The following is an 18,269-nucleotide window of genomic DNA, read 5'->3' as shown; positions in this document are numbered from 1 at the left end:
ATGATGAAATGCTCTTATATTACACTTATTTCACACATGAATAAAACTAGAAAGTGTTGGCTAAGTTTTTCCACCACTAGATGGCAGAGTATTAAAAAGTCTCTGCATTAGATGTACTAATGTCTCCAGATTCTAGGTTTCTACTGTCAGACAACCCATATTTTGTGTTGACAAACTGAAAACAGATTCAGAATCAGAAGCACAGAGTTTCATTTACCTGCACTGTTATGGAAGATACAGGAACTGTAGTGCAGAATGTAACACAGATTTGAGGAGATAATGTATTTAATATTCATTGTGGAATTAAATACCATGAAGGACTCTGATTGTCTTTACAGAAACCTGTTGAAGAACAGAAGCGTTTCTCTTTTCAGCTACCAAAATGAAGAAAAAGTAACCCAGCAGCTAGCCAAGTGAAATTTTGTTGCTTTAAACAAAGGCCTACATGTGTACTACTGTGTATCTCAGAAAAGAACTTGTAAATGCACCTATAGATGCTCACAATGTAGGTGTGTAAATTACACACAGGATGCTGAGGTTATGACAAAATCAGCCACAAACACATGGAAAATCATACATTAGGCTCTCGTTCCACTCCACAAAACATACATTTACATGCTGTACGTATGCAAGCAGAGGTGTAGGCACAGACAAACAGTGAAAGGATGTGGTGGTGTGCTAATTCAAGAGCACATGACTGAGGCGAGAGCTAACATAGCTGTGACGGCACATGATGCTGTGTGTGTGGATCAAAGGCAGACAGACACAAAGTCAGACACAGAAGTTGCAAACTAGAAGTGCGGGGAATTTCCTTTTCTTGAGCAACTGTGGAGTTGTAGTCACACTGTAAAAGGCTTCCTCATTAAGCCTCAGAGCTGCGGTACAGCTGCCATCGGCTGACACTCTCCTATGACAACAGAAACTGTGATCTCTGTGCATTTGTTTACTTGATATCTTTGGTAACTATTTGTTCTTTTTTTAATAGTGACTTTAATGACATGCAAGTAAAATATGATGAATATAATAACAACAAGTCCCAAACAGTTTGATTTAACTGATAAATACAGGGACAGTAGAAGCGTTGTTAATGGGTTTTGCTGTAATTGTCAGCAGGGAGGTCACATGCTTGCTGGAGAACGGTTCTGCTGTTGCAACACCAGAAAAACCAGTTGTCTCTTAGAAGCCACTTTTTGGCGGTTTCTGGGAACAACATCATCCTTAAACAGAGAATTCATTGATAAATACACTCACACAGGGAACTGTTTTTAAAACAACTTTTGTAATAATTCCCAGTAAGGAGGTCCCAGGTCTCCATTTGCTGGAGAACAGTTCTGCTGTTGGCCTCAGGCCTGAATCCAGCTTGATACAGCAGAGTTTTTGTTATCACCAGAACCTCCAGTAGTCTTTTCAAAGACATTATTGGCAATAATTTCTCTGGCTTCAAGAGCAAACATTACTTAACCCTCTGAATCCCAAAACTTGTGGGGGTTTGGAAAAATGATATCTTCAAAATAATAACAAGAAAAGCCCTCAGAGAGCGCAGTACTCCGCCAAGGCTGCTCAGTCGTTGAATCATTTCAGACAGATGAAATCTTTTTTTTAAAAATGTCCTTGTACTGAGCATAGGCGTGTGTTATGCATGTGTACGTTATGTAAGGATACCAAATCATGCAACCTAAATATGTAGCGGGTAGCAGGAATGGATGGGACTCAGAAACACCCCCACAATTTAATCACTTGTTCCTTGTATCATTTCCAATGGATAAGTCCTGATAAGTCCACAGTGGTGGATTTATAGTAGGATCGCAATCATGTGATCGTCAGCAGGCAGCTGATGTAGTGTTCACTTGTTGTCATGGTTACAATGACACCGTGCCACTACCTCACAATGATACAGAAATCTTTAATCAATAAATACAATTACTCCATTTATCAGAGCTAGAAACTGTGAAAACAGAAGGACTTTGGAGATTTTTAACTCTCTCACAATCTCTAAACTAATCATGATTAACTTTTAATATTATCAGGAATATGAATCAAAATGTTTTTAAAAATCCTAAAAATCACTGGATTCTGTACAAAACAAATCATAAAAAAAACAGTGCTCCTCAGCATAACCATGAATCTAATAGTGACTCAGCTGTGACCAACAGTCACCTCACAAACATCCTGAGACTGCGGTCATAAAATTCAGGTAGAGGACAAATACGTAAACAAATCAAAGATGTAATTAATCAAATACCTGTGGTAAGTAGAGTCACAGCTTCTTTCCACTATTAGTAACATCTGTCAGCACTTGGAAAATTGTTGTACATTTTGGTTTCAGGTTTTTGACATTTTTTGGAACATATTTTAACTTTACTGTCCTGCTCAGAAGACGTTTTGTAGTTTTCTGTACTTGCGGTTTTGGCTGTGTTGTTTACATAGTGGTGTAGAATGCCATATTGCAACCAAAAATGAGCCCATAATTAGTAAAAAAAAACATGCCTGCAGCACAGAAAAAATGTTCAGATTATTAATTGATAAAGTAAAGCTAAGAACTCTTTTTGTTTGTGATAATTCCCAGTAGAGGGGTCTCAGGACTCTATGAGCTGGAGAACAGTTCCGGGGTTGACATGAAGCTTGAATCCAGATAGTTGCAGCAAACTTTTTATAAACACCAGAACCTCCAGTTGTCTCTTAGAAGTCACTTGTTGGCAATTTCTAGCCTCTAGGCCAAACATTACTAAAGCAAGAACACCAATATCTCTTTGTTTTCTTTGATGAAAACATTAACTACCCACGAGAGTTTCTCCATCTTTGTTGCCTGAGCATGCAAAAGATAAATTTAACAGTAATGCAGATGGTTCCTGTTGGTGCTGATGGTTTCCATGGGGATTTGAATCATTGAGATGCCACAGAGAATATTTAGGCGATATAAAAATAAGTTAAAACGAATTTTTAATGACTCCTGAGGGGAGGATGAGCTGTTACAGGAGCAAACACTACTAACTCAGAGCAAAACAAACAAGCAGTATCAATGAGAATAAAGGAAACAGAGGCTGCAGGCAAAGATAACTCACTGGAAACTGCAGCACTATAACACGTGTGATGAAATGCAAAAGTGGATTACAACACTGTAAGAGTTTACATCAAGTGAATAAAGTACAAATAGTGTGAGCCCAACTGATAGTGGGTTTCGGGGCTGTCGCTAACACCAATTTTTAGAGAATAAAAACTTCTAATGTTAATAAATTGGCTGAAACACTTTGCAAGTGCATATATAGCATGTTAGCGTTATATTGAAAAGGAATAAGATTAGGTTAAGATTTATTAACTTCCCAGTAATGTATTTCACGAACTAATTAGCAACTAATCATGAAGACACCAGTTGACTCGGCACCACTGTCTGCTATGTACTCTGCTACATGTGCTGCAGATGGTTAACAATAAAATGTAAACAGAGTCAGAGTGCACACTGTTGGGCAAACTATGTGGCAGCACCACTGCTAAAATATTCCAAGTATGTTTTTTCTGTACTATGTTCTGTATAGAAAAAAAACAATAAAAAGGTTGGTGCATATCACCTGGAAGACATTGTACGCCTATAGTGAAAGAACAGGCCAGAATCAGCTTACTGATACACTACTGTTCAGAAGTTTGGGGTCACTCAGACAATTTCATGTTTTTCATGAAAACTCACACTTTTATTCATGTGCTAGCATAATTGCATAAGGGTTTTCTGATCATCAATGAGCCTTTCAACACCATTAGCTAACACAATGTAGCATTAGAACACAGGAGTGATGGTTGCTGCTATGGAGATATTCCATTAAAAATCAGCGGTTTCCAGCTAGATATAGTAATTTACCACATTAACAATGTCTAGACTGTATTTCTGATTCATTTAATGTTGCCTTCAAAAACTTTTCTTTCAAGATTAACCCGCTGCGCTTCAGTTGCGCTTCAGTGTTCCGCCCGCGGTACACTTTGAGATCTGCATAAAGCAATTTGCTAAATGTCTGAAACTGCAAACGCGATTATACAAACACTACACGCCGATGGAAAGCTTAGATTCTCATGAATTCGCCGGTATAAACCACTTTCAGATGTGATTACCACAGCGGGTAATATAAACACATTTGTCCGACAAACAACGAATATCCATCCATCCGTTCTCTATACACGGCTTCAACATACACAGCGCGACTCACATTTCCGGGTTCATTATTACACACAGATGAAAACATTCCACAAAAAACGGCCATAATCCAACCTTGGACATCCAGACGAAACAAGCCAGTAAACTATTTTGTCCAAAACATGTCTTGAAGTCTGTATATACTCCACGAATAGGTCGTTTTCAAGGAAATGCACCTCGTGATGCGCGTCCAATATTCCCTGTATTTCTCGTCATATTTTTATTTACAAATAGAATATTAGCGATTTTTTGTACTGAAAATGGCTGGAATTGCCTGCAGCTTAAACATTTTTAAGTGACCCCAAACTTTTTAACTGTAGTGCACATTGTCTGCGCTCTACAACTGGTAATGTTTTCAAGGAGAAAATGATGAATTTCAAAAAATTTTTTATAACACGACTGCACCCAGTCACGTCTGCCAAACAACCAAACAAAAACTAATAAAAGTGGTCCACGTCTTGTGCCAGAGACGATTATACATCAAAATGTATACAGACATAGATGTTACCAGCTCTCAATCATCCCTTCCTCTTTGGCAAACGGGTGACACAGTTGGGACCCAAACTGGAGCAACCAAATATTAAGCCCCCATGTACAACCTCCACTCCCACACGTCTTCTCTCGAGCTTGAAACTTATGTAATAACATCACCCACACTCATAAATAAAAGCACAAACTCAAACATTCACACAACAACTGCACTCTGCCCTCCACATATGTAGTCCTCAGGGGAAGATGCTGCATTTTTAATCACAGAAGGACCTGCGAGCAGTCACAGAGGAAGCTTAGAGGGAGACGCTTCCTGGTTTCAGTTTGTGCCGAGGATAGTTTCACACAGACAGCCAAGAAAAGCAGCGAGGTGCACACTCTAACCACACAGATTTACACAGCTTCTCCAGCATGTACAGCTGCCTGCAGGATTAGATGAAGATTAGTTTGACTGTTTAGGAATGATAAGAATTAAGAACTGGCAGCGTTAACAAGCAATGTAAAGTTGCTACATGACAAGTTTAAGCTCAGGTATCTCAGCCAAACATCTCAATATCAGCCAAATCACACTGGGCAGAACTCAAAAAGCACCTCTACAATTTATTGATATCATAATGTTCATCGATATCAATTACAGTTAAAGTGGAAGGTGATTTTTAGGAATATAGAAACTGAAGGTCATCCACTGCACTGGGACACTTATTTCTGTGTTACTAAGAGCAGTGGCAGGTTAGGACCGCCCGTCACATTCACTTATCTCTCTTTTACAGCAACGGGATGCTGCAGTAAAAACAAAACTATCTCGGGAGGACTAATTTTAATGTAATTCTAATCCTACTTTTCGTGTTTTTTTCTTTAATGGCTCTTCTTTTCCACTGCTTTACAAATATTTTTCAACATGTTTAACTAGCGGAATTATGTATTTCCCCTCTGAACACCTGCGTTTTTTTCCCTGTCACATTTTTATTCACTGCGTGCTCTTTCCAACTGAAATGTTAAGTCCTGCAACTCTACAGAAACTGCACAACCAACGAAAAAACTAAAAAAAATCTCTTTTGAGCAATACAGCGAACATATATTGAAAAACAGAATAGAACAAATCAGGTACATGTACAACATTTCTGTAAGTGCTCAGAGGTGTTAACATTGAAAAAAACTGGCTCTACATACTGTATATACTTTACAATACATTTTTCATTTGCTTACATACATGTCTAATTTCTGCTTTGTGTAAACACAGCCTGCAGTTCAGCTGAAAAGTCACAGAATTGTCATCATAGGACTTGCAAAGTCACAAATGGCTACATGGAGGCACCCAAGACCACCAAATTTTTATTTTTTTTTAAGAATTTGATTGTGCAAATGCTTAATTTTTTTGGCAAATTTCTACAAGAAATAGTAGAACTAAGAGATTTTAATTAAATATTACTGTTTCAAGGTCTGATTTGGTTACATTTCTGTTGGTGAGTTAAAAATCTGACTCCAAAATTACACTCTGTCTCTGAAACATGGCAGAATTTTGGCAGTTTCTGAAGGACAACATGTAAGCTAGTGCTGGTGTTCTGAGGGTTAAGTGCTGCAATAACAAACAGCTTATTAAATGAGAGCACTGATGCCAATTTTCAGGACTTCATAATCAAGATGCTACGACACACTTTAGCCACAACCCAGGAAGTAATGAGGTCTGACATCCAGTCCTAATGGCAGAACATGCTGCTACGTATGAGCAAAAACCTGTGACTGAGTATTTGTAACCTTGATGCAAGCGTCCCTGGACTCCCTGCAGTGTCTCCCTCCACCTCGAACAGACAGAATTTCCTCTGCACAGACGCACGCCGTTAAACTCTCCCATTGGGAGTGTGGCCAGCAGAATGTGGACTATGTTGATAAAAATAGCTCTCACCATCACTAGAGTGCCCAGGCTTAAACTAGGCCTTGACATTATTTCTTTGGAGACAGAAGGATGACGCAGACAAAGACAGACGCATACCGAGACACGGTTAAGTAAGACAAGTGGCGAAACAGAAACACTCATGTATTCCTGACTGTCTGCTCTGCCCTACTTCCAGGAAAGCTTCTTATTTTGGCAGCATTACCGAGTTCAAATTTGTATGTTTTACTATGAACAGGAAAGGAACTACTCAGTAAACAGATCACTTGCAGCTACCCCCTAAAATTAGGTCCTCTAAAAAAATGTTTGCTTTCCCATCAAACCGGCTGGTACAACAGACAAATTAAGGAAACCAAGGGCATGGTAATTTTAGTCCAGAAGAGAACACAAAAAAAGACTAGTTGGCTCCGGCAAATGGAATAATCTTAAAAAAGTGTTTAGAGGAGGTGCAGATCAGACTTTCACAACGCTCAGGAGGAACTTTAGTCAAGTCTTCCATAAAGAAAAGCTTCGCTGTGACAGATATATCGTAAATCCAGCTGGCAGTTTGTAACAAGCCCATTGTGAAGCGACACAAGACGAATGGCTAAAAACTGGAAATTAAAGACATACTATGGAGCAGGATAAGAACTCAAGAGGAACAACGTGAAGAGAAATGAGGAAAGTGAATAATGTTTAAATGTCAACAAGATAAAAGAATTAACTACTGAATATGTCAAAGAAATGAATAGCTTTTGTGAGTCTTTTTGTGTAAATTTGACCTTTCTGCATTCAGCTCAAATATTCCATCCAGACAGCTGATGAGAGCAGCTCCCCTGAGGTCACTCAACACTGTTAAAGTATTAAAGTTTTGGGTCTGACTGTTTCACTCAAAGGTCAGATTTTGTTTGAACTCATTCATAATAGACTTCCTTTATTGTGTTCCCAGTCACCCTCACATGACACCTTGTTAAAACTGGAAATTCATTTTCCCCTCAGTGACGACACGTTTTCTATGTCCAGAGGCAGTGCAACAGCTCCACATCATGATGATGCCACCACTATACCTCTGACTCCGTTTCTGGAGTCCTCTAGAGTCTTAGCTAGGTAGCCACTTCTGGTGAGACAATACTAAATCAGTTAATAACCGATTATCTAACAATGGACTGACAGATATCTGAATTCACTCCTCCAGAAAACTTCTTAACCTTTGCCAGGTTTATACAAATCATCAATTCTTGATGGTAAATCCTCTGAGAACTCATCGGCCTGCTTCACATCAGCACATGCAGAGAGATTTTTTATGGGTCAAAGTAGCTCTAACCAACACCTCCGATCATGTTTTATTGATTGGACTACCAACTCCAATTAGCTTAATGAATTGTTGATAACATTAGCCTGGGGGGTTAACATACTTCTTCTATGCTGCGAATGTCTGAATGATGTATTTTACATGGACAAGAAAAACACAACAATTTGTATCATTGATTAAAATTGCTTCTGCTGGGGATCGCTGTGTTGATGAGTGTCACATTTACAGACAAATGCAGGTCATTCCAAAAGGTTGACTAGCTTTTTCTTGTCACCCTGAATGTAATCACATGGATAATTACAGAGTCTGACACTCACACATTAGCACGCAAAACGCTGTCAAATGGAGCATTTTTACACAATGCTTCTAGCAACAGGTAATTAAGTGAGACTGTCTCCTGGCAACAAGATGCACCCCGTGACATTAAAGCACCAGCACTGAGGCAACTCTGAGGCATCAATGAACCTTGGTAAAAAGTTGTAAAGTGTATATATTGCTGTGTTAATGGGGAAAGGGCCTTCTCTACTGAAGAAAGAAGGAAAGAGGGGCTGAAGATGAACTGACTTTGAGAAAGTAGAGCAAAACGCCTGCTGGGCACATACTACACAGCAAAATTAAAAATGAGAAGAGAGGGAGGAAAGAGAGCAGAGGGAAGCGAGAAGATAGGAATGCAATGAGGAGCGGAATGAGACAAAAAAATACATCAAGGAATGAAAAATAAAGCAAAACAGTAGGGCATACATGTGTATTTGCAACAGATAAAGAGTGGGTGTGTATATGTGTTTGAAATAATCTGCCTGCATGCACATAAAAGGCTGTATTTGTTCTCAGAGGGGGAGATAAAGCATGCTACTTCAACTAGCCTAGGGATGTGGTGTGTTCAACACTATGTGGTGTTGCAAAGTATTGCAAAGTGTTGCAAAATAATCTATAAATACAGCTCCTCCTCGGGCTGCTGTTAACAGACAAACTGAAGTTAACTTTGGTAAAGCGGAGGCCGGCTGTATCTGTGGGCTGACAGGAACTATTGTGTCAGAAAACTCTGGCTCGTTTGAGGTGAAAACTACGCCTGCTGCTTTTGTTTGGTAAGTTTAATATGTTTTCATTGTGTGCTCCACGCAAACTGTTGTGTTGTAATTCTTTTTTGGAGTTTGTCTCACAAAACGCAACACCCGCTGCGTGCAGTGATGCGCCACCTCACACCCACCGCTCATCCCTGTGTGAGCCGGTTAATTCATCTGCGTGGAGGATCAGCTTACTCTGCAGCTACAGAAGGAAGTACACCCCTGTGCAATATCACTCTAAATGTCAAATGATTCTAAGTTGTAGCACCTCTCCTGCCTCTGATGAACAACAAAAAACAAATACTTCAGAAAGTCTTTTCTTAAAATATCAAATGTAGAAACTGAATACGTCTGCTATTACAGATACAGAAATTGAGATGAGACACTTGAGAGGATCACACTGTAATTTCCAATTAGCCTAAATTCATGGACGTGTTTCTTAAATGACCCATGAGCACCAGAACTTTCTTAGTATTGGACCTACATGGCCATTCAAAAGTTTGAAGTCATTTAGAAATGTCCTTGTTTTTAAAAGAAAAGCAATTTTTCAATGAAGATAACATCAAATTAATTAGAAATCCAATGTAGACTTTGTTAATGTGGTAAATGATTATTCTCAGAGGAAATGGCTGATTTTTAATAGAATATCTCCATAGAGGTACAGAGGAACATTTCCAGCATCCATCACTCCTGTGTTCTAATGCTACATTGGCTTTGCCTGGGGACCAGACAGCCTTTATATTGTGTATTACAAATACACATAAAGTCAGTCTGGAACTGCTCCATTGAACCAAATCTAGCCCAGAGGCAGGACTACCGATCACAGCTTGAATTGGAGAGAGCCAATCAGCGTAACGCATGTGTGACGCAATCACTAAGCGACTTAACAATTGCCTTTCCGCCATGATGTTTTGTAGTTTTAACAGCTTCCTTCACCGTACAGGGGTCCTGAGGAAAATCTAAGCTCTCCCTTTCAACAGTGGAGGGCAGCATTACGCATTCTATCGTACAGCCTGCCGGAATTAAAAGAAGAAGAAGAAGAAGTAGTCCAAACAGTTATGGCGACCAGTTTTAAGGACAAATTCAGCCCGTGCAAAACAGAGGAAAGCGCACGAGAGAAACCTCGCTCTGTTGCGGTCGCCATTTCGTTTGTATGCGGGAGGTGCACAGGTGTTAGATGGGTAACCTCGGCCCTGAAGATGACGTATCGTTATCTCCCGCCTCTGGTGCTCTGATTGGTTCGGTCTGATCTGCTCGGAGCTTGACAACCTGTCAAAATGTGTCAATGGAGGAGGGCTAGACCGTATTCCCATATATCCCTTATAATGGGAATACAAAGTCTAGCTAAGCTAGGCTAACATTGGCTTAGCTAAGGACACAATAAGATCAGTGACCAACTAAAAATCAGGCTGTGTAGTACGAGCTATAGTTCCACTAATCAGAGCTGCAGTGGTTTTCCTTCTAAAATGACGCCACAAACAGTGTACTGCTTGCACAGCTCTGCAAAACACAAAGGAAATTGCTTCAGATTCGGCACAGTGATTATCAATGGACATCTCACAGCACAGACAGTATGAAAAACCTCAATGGAAGGAGAAAAACACCTTTGTTTGCCGTTTGTTCCAAAGCTACAAGATCATGCTCAGGCTCAGTAACATGAAAAGAAGCCTGATGAATTTTGGGAACACTTTGCTTGGTCACATGACCCAGTAAATTTGTTCAGCTCATGTGGGGTCCAGCATGTTTGGCATTAATCTGGTCAGGACAGCAACAGTAAATAAAAAGTCCTGACAGTGAAGCACGGAGGTGGGAGTGTGAAGATACATGGCTGCATGGGTGGAATATACGTCAGGGAGATGACATTTATAGTTGCACAATGAATGCTTGTGAATTCTGTGACCTAGACAAGTATGTCGCTTGAGTTGAATCCAATAGAACACCTGTGGGGAATTTTAAACACAGGGCTGGAGCAGTACAACCCCTCCAGCAAAGAGCAGCTGAAAAAAAAAAAAGTCTGAGGAGGGACAAAACATCTAGAAAATGTTTGCAACACCGGTTTCCTCCATGCTGAGGAGGATTGAGTTTGTCACTAGAAATAAGGATGTACACATTCAAAAATATTTGAATATCAGTGACGAAAGTTGTAGTGACTTTTTCTGTGTTGAGTTTCCGCTGTAGGGCCTGTTTTTGTAATATGGTACATCAAAACTGTACATTTTTAATTACACATAAGAGCAAATACTCTACAGTTAAACTTAGTAGTAATGTCATTAATGAAGTGATTTTCACATTGTGTTATTGTTGTATGCTGTGCTTCTGTGGCAGTTCTTGAAGCCAAACAACTTTAACAAAGCAGATAAAAGACCAAACACAGAGGATGTCTTACCTGCGTATACGGGGAGGTTTTGGAGGTGGAGTGTCCCATCTTTCATCATCTGACTGGTGGCTTGCTTTGTCCGGACTGCTTTCATCCTGGACAGACACACAAAGAGAAAAAAATATGGATTTGGGATCAATGATAAGAGCAAAATCTGTGATGTGTCATTATATTTGAGAAACATAAATAATGAAGTGTCTCAGCTAAACAGTATAAAAGTCCTTCTGCTCTAATACATACACTTCTAACATATACCCCAACGATTAAGTAGCTAATGAAATAAATGCTTTCAAATGTGCTTTAATTAAACAAATAGCACATGAATACCCAACAAATGAACCACTATATTCACTTAAATAAAACATAAATATCGGAAATTAAAGCTTAACTTCCTCTGTTCGCTTTAAACTCAACAAAAAGATCCCACAACATTTCCTTTGCTCAGTGCTAAATGCTAAAAGGTGAGTGTGAATACACAGTGCATGCAAACTTTTGCGATTAAGCTATTGTGCATGTTTGAATTTTAATGTCTATGGAAATATAATTTATGGATCAGCACTTTACATCAGAATAATATAGAATTTTAATGACTGAAAAGTTGCGCCACATTTGGCTTTGATCTTAATTTTCCCAACTGTTGGCTAACCTGTTTTAAATGTTTACAAAGCTCATTCGTCAAACATGTCAGGTAAATATCTTGAGGCAAAGTAATTACTAACATTTCCTGAAGCACTGCACCACCCCTGTGCTGCACTTTTAGTTGACTACATTTACTTGACAGCTCTGCCCGCTAAGTATTTTAGAAATCCAGATTTACTGGTTCCTTCCATCACTGATTTTAAGAGATTTCACTTCCATCGTTACAGGATAGGCTGTGTTTATATAATTTCTGTTGAAATGTAAAGCACCTCTTCCACTAAATCCTCTCTATGAACTCTTTTCTCCTGATCTCTCTGGAGCAGACGTAGCGAGTTGCTGCAAAATTGCTTCACTAAAGGATCAAAATTGTTTCTGAAAGCAGCCCCCCCCCCCCCCCCCCCCACAGTTCTCTTTCTTCCTCTCAGCGCTCGTCTTCCTCCTCTCCCCTTCTTCCACTGAGCCTCATTAATTTGACTCTCGCTCCACTCTGATAATGAGAAGATGACAAGACAACTTCAGTCGTCATAAACTCATGACAAGAGGGAAAACGGGGCCACTTCAGCTCTGAGTAGTACAGTCTGCAGAGGAGTCGCGTACATGATGTTTCTCTGGCTCTATAGGTTTGTTCGTGTACGTTGTGAGAACCAGTTTGGTAGGAATGTGTCCTGCAAACTGTGGCGGCTGTGAGGGAGCACAGAAACGTGTGTGGGTTGTGTGTATGTGGAGGCTTATTGTTCGTCCTGCCATTGAGAGCACCTATGTGGGTGTTTTAGTCGCTAACAATGGCTGACTGGACATGAGTCAATGTGTGTATGAACTGAGTCAGTACAACGCGCTGATAATGATTTGCTCTGTGTGAGTGTAGTATTCTTTCTGGGCTTGTAACTTTGTAAAATAAAGTTATAAACAGTAGCAGCAAACTTAAACTGGAGCTGATGTCCTCCTTGTTTTAACAAATGATTAATAGCACCAACTGTAAAACAGGTTTCTGACTACAGTGGACTGGTCTGTCCTCTTTCAAAGTCTGTCAGCTGATGCCTTTCTAATGTAAAAAACAGTCGTGTGCGTGTTCGTGTGACTCTGTCTTGCAAGGGTCCCCCTGTCCCAACGGATGCGTGTCTATTCTCAGACTCAAAGTGCATTCTGGGAGAGGGGTGATGTCATCAGAGCTTCCTAAGCAGGAAGTCGGCTCCTGGATTGCTGCCAACGACTCCCTCATCGTCTCCCGGCGTCCCCTGTCCTTAGATTTCCACACTCACCTCCTTTCTTTCTTTTATACAACCCTTATCTTCATTTGTCTTCATAACAGTGTCGGGGGAGTACCGGCACTACTAGTTCAACTACATTTTGCAGTAGCAGTTGGGTAGAGGAGCTATTTTTAAAATCATCTAATGTTTCGTAGCAAGCTAATTTTTCCATTATGCAGCGCAGCAGTGAAACCAAACGCTGCACTGTTTTAATTTTTCTACAAGATTAAGCCTCAAAATCTGCCTGTGGGGATGGGGGGAAAAACACATCAAAATTGCACTATTTATCAGAGCCAAAAACTGCAAAAACAGAAAAATCAAAGGGTTTTCAAATTTCTGACAGCGCTAGACACAAATCATGCGTGACTTTGCTTCTGACGGAAAAATTAACTAAATCCAAGCTTAAAATTGTGATATTTCATCAAAATCCTTTTATTCATAGCTCTAACCAGATGATGTAAAATCTAAAGGTGACTTGACTGAATGAATGACTCAGCTGTGACCAAAAGTCACATAACAAAAATTCAACAACTTGAACTGCAGGCATCGTTTTAGAGAGCAGATAGGACACGAGTACGGAGACAAATGAAAAGTAGTACAATTAATATAGCATGAAGTTATCTTTTTTCCAGTATTGGGAACACATTGTGGTACGTCGTAAATGTTCCAGGCCGTTTAATTTCTTGTAAAATAAATAAACAAAGAAATTCCACTTTCTTTCATTTGGGTTTTGTGATTTACGGCATTATAAAAAATGGTTCACATTGCTTCTGTTTTTCCCAATCTAACTTTATGTTCATGTTTTTCTTTGAACTCTAACCATTGTTAGATTGTTAGCACTTTATACAGATAAGCTTTTCATATTTTAAATTATTATGTTTCATTTGTGTGCTTTCTTTCTATTTTCAAATGTGTTTGGTATGCTGTGATTGCACCTTGCAAAGTTCTGGTCCAGTCCTGCTTTTCTGTCACCTCAGACTACAATTCAGGATTCGGATGAATTAAATAGGAACGTGATTTTAGGGGGAGTGAGACTGCTGCTGTGATCATTACAAATATCCCATTTAGGTGCATTTAAAGTTACAGAAACAGGAATGAAATGTTTACGGTTCCTTTTGTTTTCTATCTGTGTTGTTTTCGTCATAAACTTTTTGGCTACACTGGACTTCTCGTGCCAACGGTGGAGGACCAGGGACAACTGAGGACACGTCGCGTACAGTGCATGTGTTTGTGTGCGAGCGCTATGGAGGATAGCAGTGACTGACAGAGCAAAGCTTTATTTCACACTCTCTTAAATAGGTCTAACTCTGCTGTCCTCTGAGACTTCCCTGTGGGGGAGATAGCGCCTTCTTTTTTGGCACAATCCCTGTAACTCTCCTCTTTCTGCTTGTGCAAAGAGCAAAGTTTTCAGAAGGCCTCTCCTCACTCTCCTACCCTCTTTCCCCCTGTGACTAATTATTTGTGTTTTTTTTCCCCCACTCCGACTGCGTTACTCAGCGACATCCTGTCTTTCTTTAACATCAGACAGCATACACAATGTGTGTGTGTCATACCATGCCATCGTGTATCTGCGTGTTGGTGGGACTCTCCAGCAGCTGCAGTTGTTTCTGAAAAAGCTGAGCGATTGCTCTGTGAACTAACTCATACTGCTCCTAGAAAGACAAAGATAAAGAAAGTGAGAAAGTCATAATAAAGCAAAGAAGGGAGAGGAAAAAGTGCTGCACAAAGTCAAAGAGCGGGGTTAAAGTAGAGAGAGGTGGGGTGAAGGGGATAGAGAAGAAGTAAAGGAAGGATTTCAACAAATCAATAACAAAGCAAACACATTCTCCATACCAAACAACCTGTTTGAAAACAGCAGAAAGACCTTCACTGATGCACTCTGATTCAATCTCGTTACTTTCCCTGGAAAGGTGGTGAGTGTATTTAACTATTTTCAAAATGCATTATAGTTTCAGGCGTCTTGCAGGGTGCTGGTCTAAAATTTTAAATCAACCCTCAAAAGTCTGTCAATCCAAAACTATAACTCACAGGCTTATTTTGACTCTCACCAAAATTAAGTTACAAACGCTCAATACACTGAAAATCTTCCACAAAAGGTACAAATATGAACATAAAATGTAAATTGTGCCAGGAAACTCCAAAAGAAACATGTAAACACACCCCTGTCAAAATTGTGGCGAAACAACCTCAACCAGTTACAAATAATGGTGAGAATGTGTGAGAAGGGAAGATCCATTTTCAACCGTGTCTGTAGCACGTAACACAAGAACGAATGAAGAGACGTGCCGCAGGCAGCATAGGAGAGGATGCTGATCTAATCTTTACAAAACAGTCGCTGTGACTCAGACAAACTCTCAATAATGTAAACCCTCTGAACCTCCAGCAGGTTTGAAAGGCGTGTTGTCTCAAAAAAAAGCCAAAATGACATCATTTATCACAGCCGGAAACTAACAGAAATTTTAAAACAAGTCCTTGAACATCTCATTTGTGCCACGTGTTGGACCAAATTACGTTATTGGACATGTCTCATTTGCAAATTTACTGACATCGAACTGTTTGCTCAAACCAGATTCTGTAAATAGCAAAAAATCCCCACTTCTTGGCACAACTGCAAAGCCACTAGTGAGTCAGCTGTATCCACCAGTAATGTTCGAAAAATTCTGGGACTTTGCGGCTGAACTGCAGGCTGTGTGTGTATGTGTAATATGTAAACAAATTAGAAATGTATAGGGAAATATCTTTAGTATGTGGAGCTAACATTTTTCTTGCCCATATTGGTATCACATGTGGGAAAATTTTGTGCATGCTAACTCAAGGTTTTAAAGTTCTTGTAAAACAAATAATCAAAGGAATTCAACTCTGCTTCTAGCTACTGCTGGGCAGGAAAAAATTACTTATGAGTAAAAATGTGAGAGAAAAATAATCTTTATGTGGTCAGATTAATAGAAGTGAGATAGTGTTGAAATGGGCTAAAATTAACATTTCCATAACTGCTAACTTGTATGAAATTACTGAACAAGATCAGAAATCTGTACACTAACATTCTATGTGTGTAAATGAAAAGACAAGTGAAAGCCACAACAACAAACCTTTGTTTGAACTGCAGAATGTCGCTGCGTCCTCATCTCTTGGATCAACCGGAAAACATTAAAATCTTCTGGAATTTTCTTTAAAGAGGCACAAGGGAGTAGAAAAGTGGACTGTCATTGGATTTCTAAAATAAGAGACTTTGCTCAGCGCACTACAAAACATAATATTTACAGTGTAGCGAGTGCATTTGTACTGTAAGTATTTGAATTGAATTGAATTGAATAGAATAGGCATGTGGTACGTGTGTGTGAGAGTTCACATACCCCAGCTTTGAGGAGGTTCCATGTGTAGTCGATAGCACAGATAGCACCCGTCCTCCCACAGCCTGCACTGTACAATCACAGCCATACAAATTATAAGAAGGGAGGCACACGTGTAACGACACAAAAACACAATTGAGCTTTTAGCGTAACATCGACAAGACAAATCCACTAGGAAACACGCCTGAAAATATCAGCTCAGGATTTGAAATACTTAGAAGGAATACAAAGAGAGAAGACGTGCAGAAAAAAAAATAAACAAAACTGCACGTATGTTTGTATGCAACAACACCTCGTCCAGACAGGAAGGAGACAGGAGCTACACAGAAGCTGATCACGTCAGACACGTGAAATCATAAAACTTGATCTCATGCTGTCTCTGCTGCTCTAAAGAGCACGATTTCTCCGCACACATCAACCCACACAAAGCATCTTTACAGACGCAGAGACACAGCTTTAAGTCCTGCTGTGTAACAGAGGAACCGGGAAATGTCCTCGGGCTGCTCATTATAGATGATTACACACACATGGAGACAAAGTGTGTGTGCGGTGTGTGTGTGTGTGTGTGTGTGTGTGTGTGTGTGTGTGTGTGTGTGTGTGTGTGTACACCCATGCATGCGTGCAGCAGAGAACCTGGATCTATAGCCGCCTTGTGATTTAATGTGTTTTTTGTTTTCATTCAAGTCAACAACACAGCCCTTCACGGCTTCTTTTGGTAATAAAAATCACATGTGAGGCAGCTAAAATTTCACTTTTTTGCGTGGACTAGTAATATTTACATTTTCAGCTTTCTGTATTGTAGTTTCAGTAAGAGAAGTGCAACGTATATTAACAAGAAGTACAGCTCTTCAGTTAAAAGGTACATTATCGTTGCCCTACGCTGATTTAAAGCTAACATACAGTTTGACAAATAGAGTTCGATCCCCCTGAAATCAATCCAGTGATTCCGTCTTTGTTTATCAAAACTTGTGTGTTGCATCAGTTTGCTGCTATTTTGGATTCATACAGTCAGCAACTGCATTAAGAGAAAAGAGCGGCTCATGTGGCTGCGTCTAAACGAGCTAATTATCCTGCATTAATCAAATTTCATATATTTTTTAACAAGATTAATCAAGAGAAACAATTAAATGCAAAACAAAACATGTAGACCGAATTGTGTTTAATTTGAAGCATGACATCTTACTGATGCTTCCTCACAGCAAAAATCACTGATGAGCTCATGAATTATTCAGATCAGTTCAAGAGCACAAGTCAGAATCCTTTTTTCAGTATAGCGTACGATGATATGTATATATAGGACATCGCATAGAACACAAGTGTTTTATTCTTTTATTATTTCAGCTGTATTGTGTCTAAATGTTGCCTTAGCTACAGTGTGATCTTGCTTGGGTGTATTCATGGCGTAGTATTTATACACTTACCTGCAGTGCACACAGATAGGGACGTCGTCATTCTCTTGGTATTCTCGCATTAGTCCGATCATGTCCAGTATGGAGTCGAATGATGAGGGGACGTCGTGATCTGGCCAGTTCATGTAATGGAACTGAGTTATTCTCCGAGTTTCCTGCAACACAGCATACAAGGACAACTTTAGCAGTGGACGGTCAATTGAAGGCTGAGAGGTGTAAAACTAAATGCAATGTTCATTTCACTTTCACATGTGAATAAATTCAGCTCCATTTCCCCTTTCCTGTTGCGCTACATTCATTCTTATGTACAAACCCTAACATCAACATGACAC

The 18,269-nt window shown here is 39.7% G+C and overlaps 1 protein-coding gene across 3 annotated transcripts in view; it reads right to left on the bottom strand.

Annotated features, from left to right (window-relative positions):
• Positions 1 to 18,269, bottom strand: part of ptpn12 (protein tyrosine phosphatase non-receptor type 12) — a 66,971-nt gene that overhangs the window by 17,704 nt on the left and 30,998 nt on the right. For all 3 annotated transcript variants that reach the window (XM_051948928.1, XM_051948918.1, XM_022210748.2), the window contains exons 8-12: positions 17,950 to 18,092; positions 16,532 to 16,598; positions 16,268 to 16,345; positions 14,732 to 14,830; positions 11,302 to 11,387 (exon numbers count right to left, since the gene is read on the bottom strand). In XM_051948928.1, the coding sequence (XP_051804888.1) occupies positions 11,302 to 11,387; positions 14,732 to 14,830; positions 16,268 to 16,345; positions 16,532 to 16,598; positions 17,950 to 18,092 (473 nt within the window). The remainder of the gene's footprint in view (positions 1 to 11,301; positions 11,388 to 14,731; positions 14,831 to 16,267; positions 16,346 to 16,531; positions 16,599 to 17,949; positions 18,093 to 18,269) is intronic.

Source organism: Acanthochromis polyacanthus, chromosome 1, assembly GCF_021347895.1.
Source record: "Acanthochromis polyacanthus isolate Apoly-LR-REF ecotype Palm Island chromosome 1, KAUST_Apoly_ChrSc, whole genome shotgun sequence".
NCBI lineage: Eukaryota > Metazoa > Chordata > Actinopteri > Pomacentridae > Acanthochromis > Acanthochromis polyacanthus.
The sequence above is the reverse complement of the archived record's forward strand: the minus strand, read 5'-3'. Positions and strand labels throughout refer to the sequence as shown.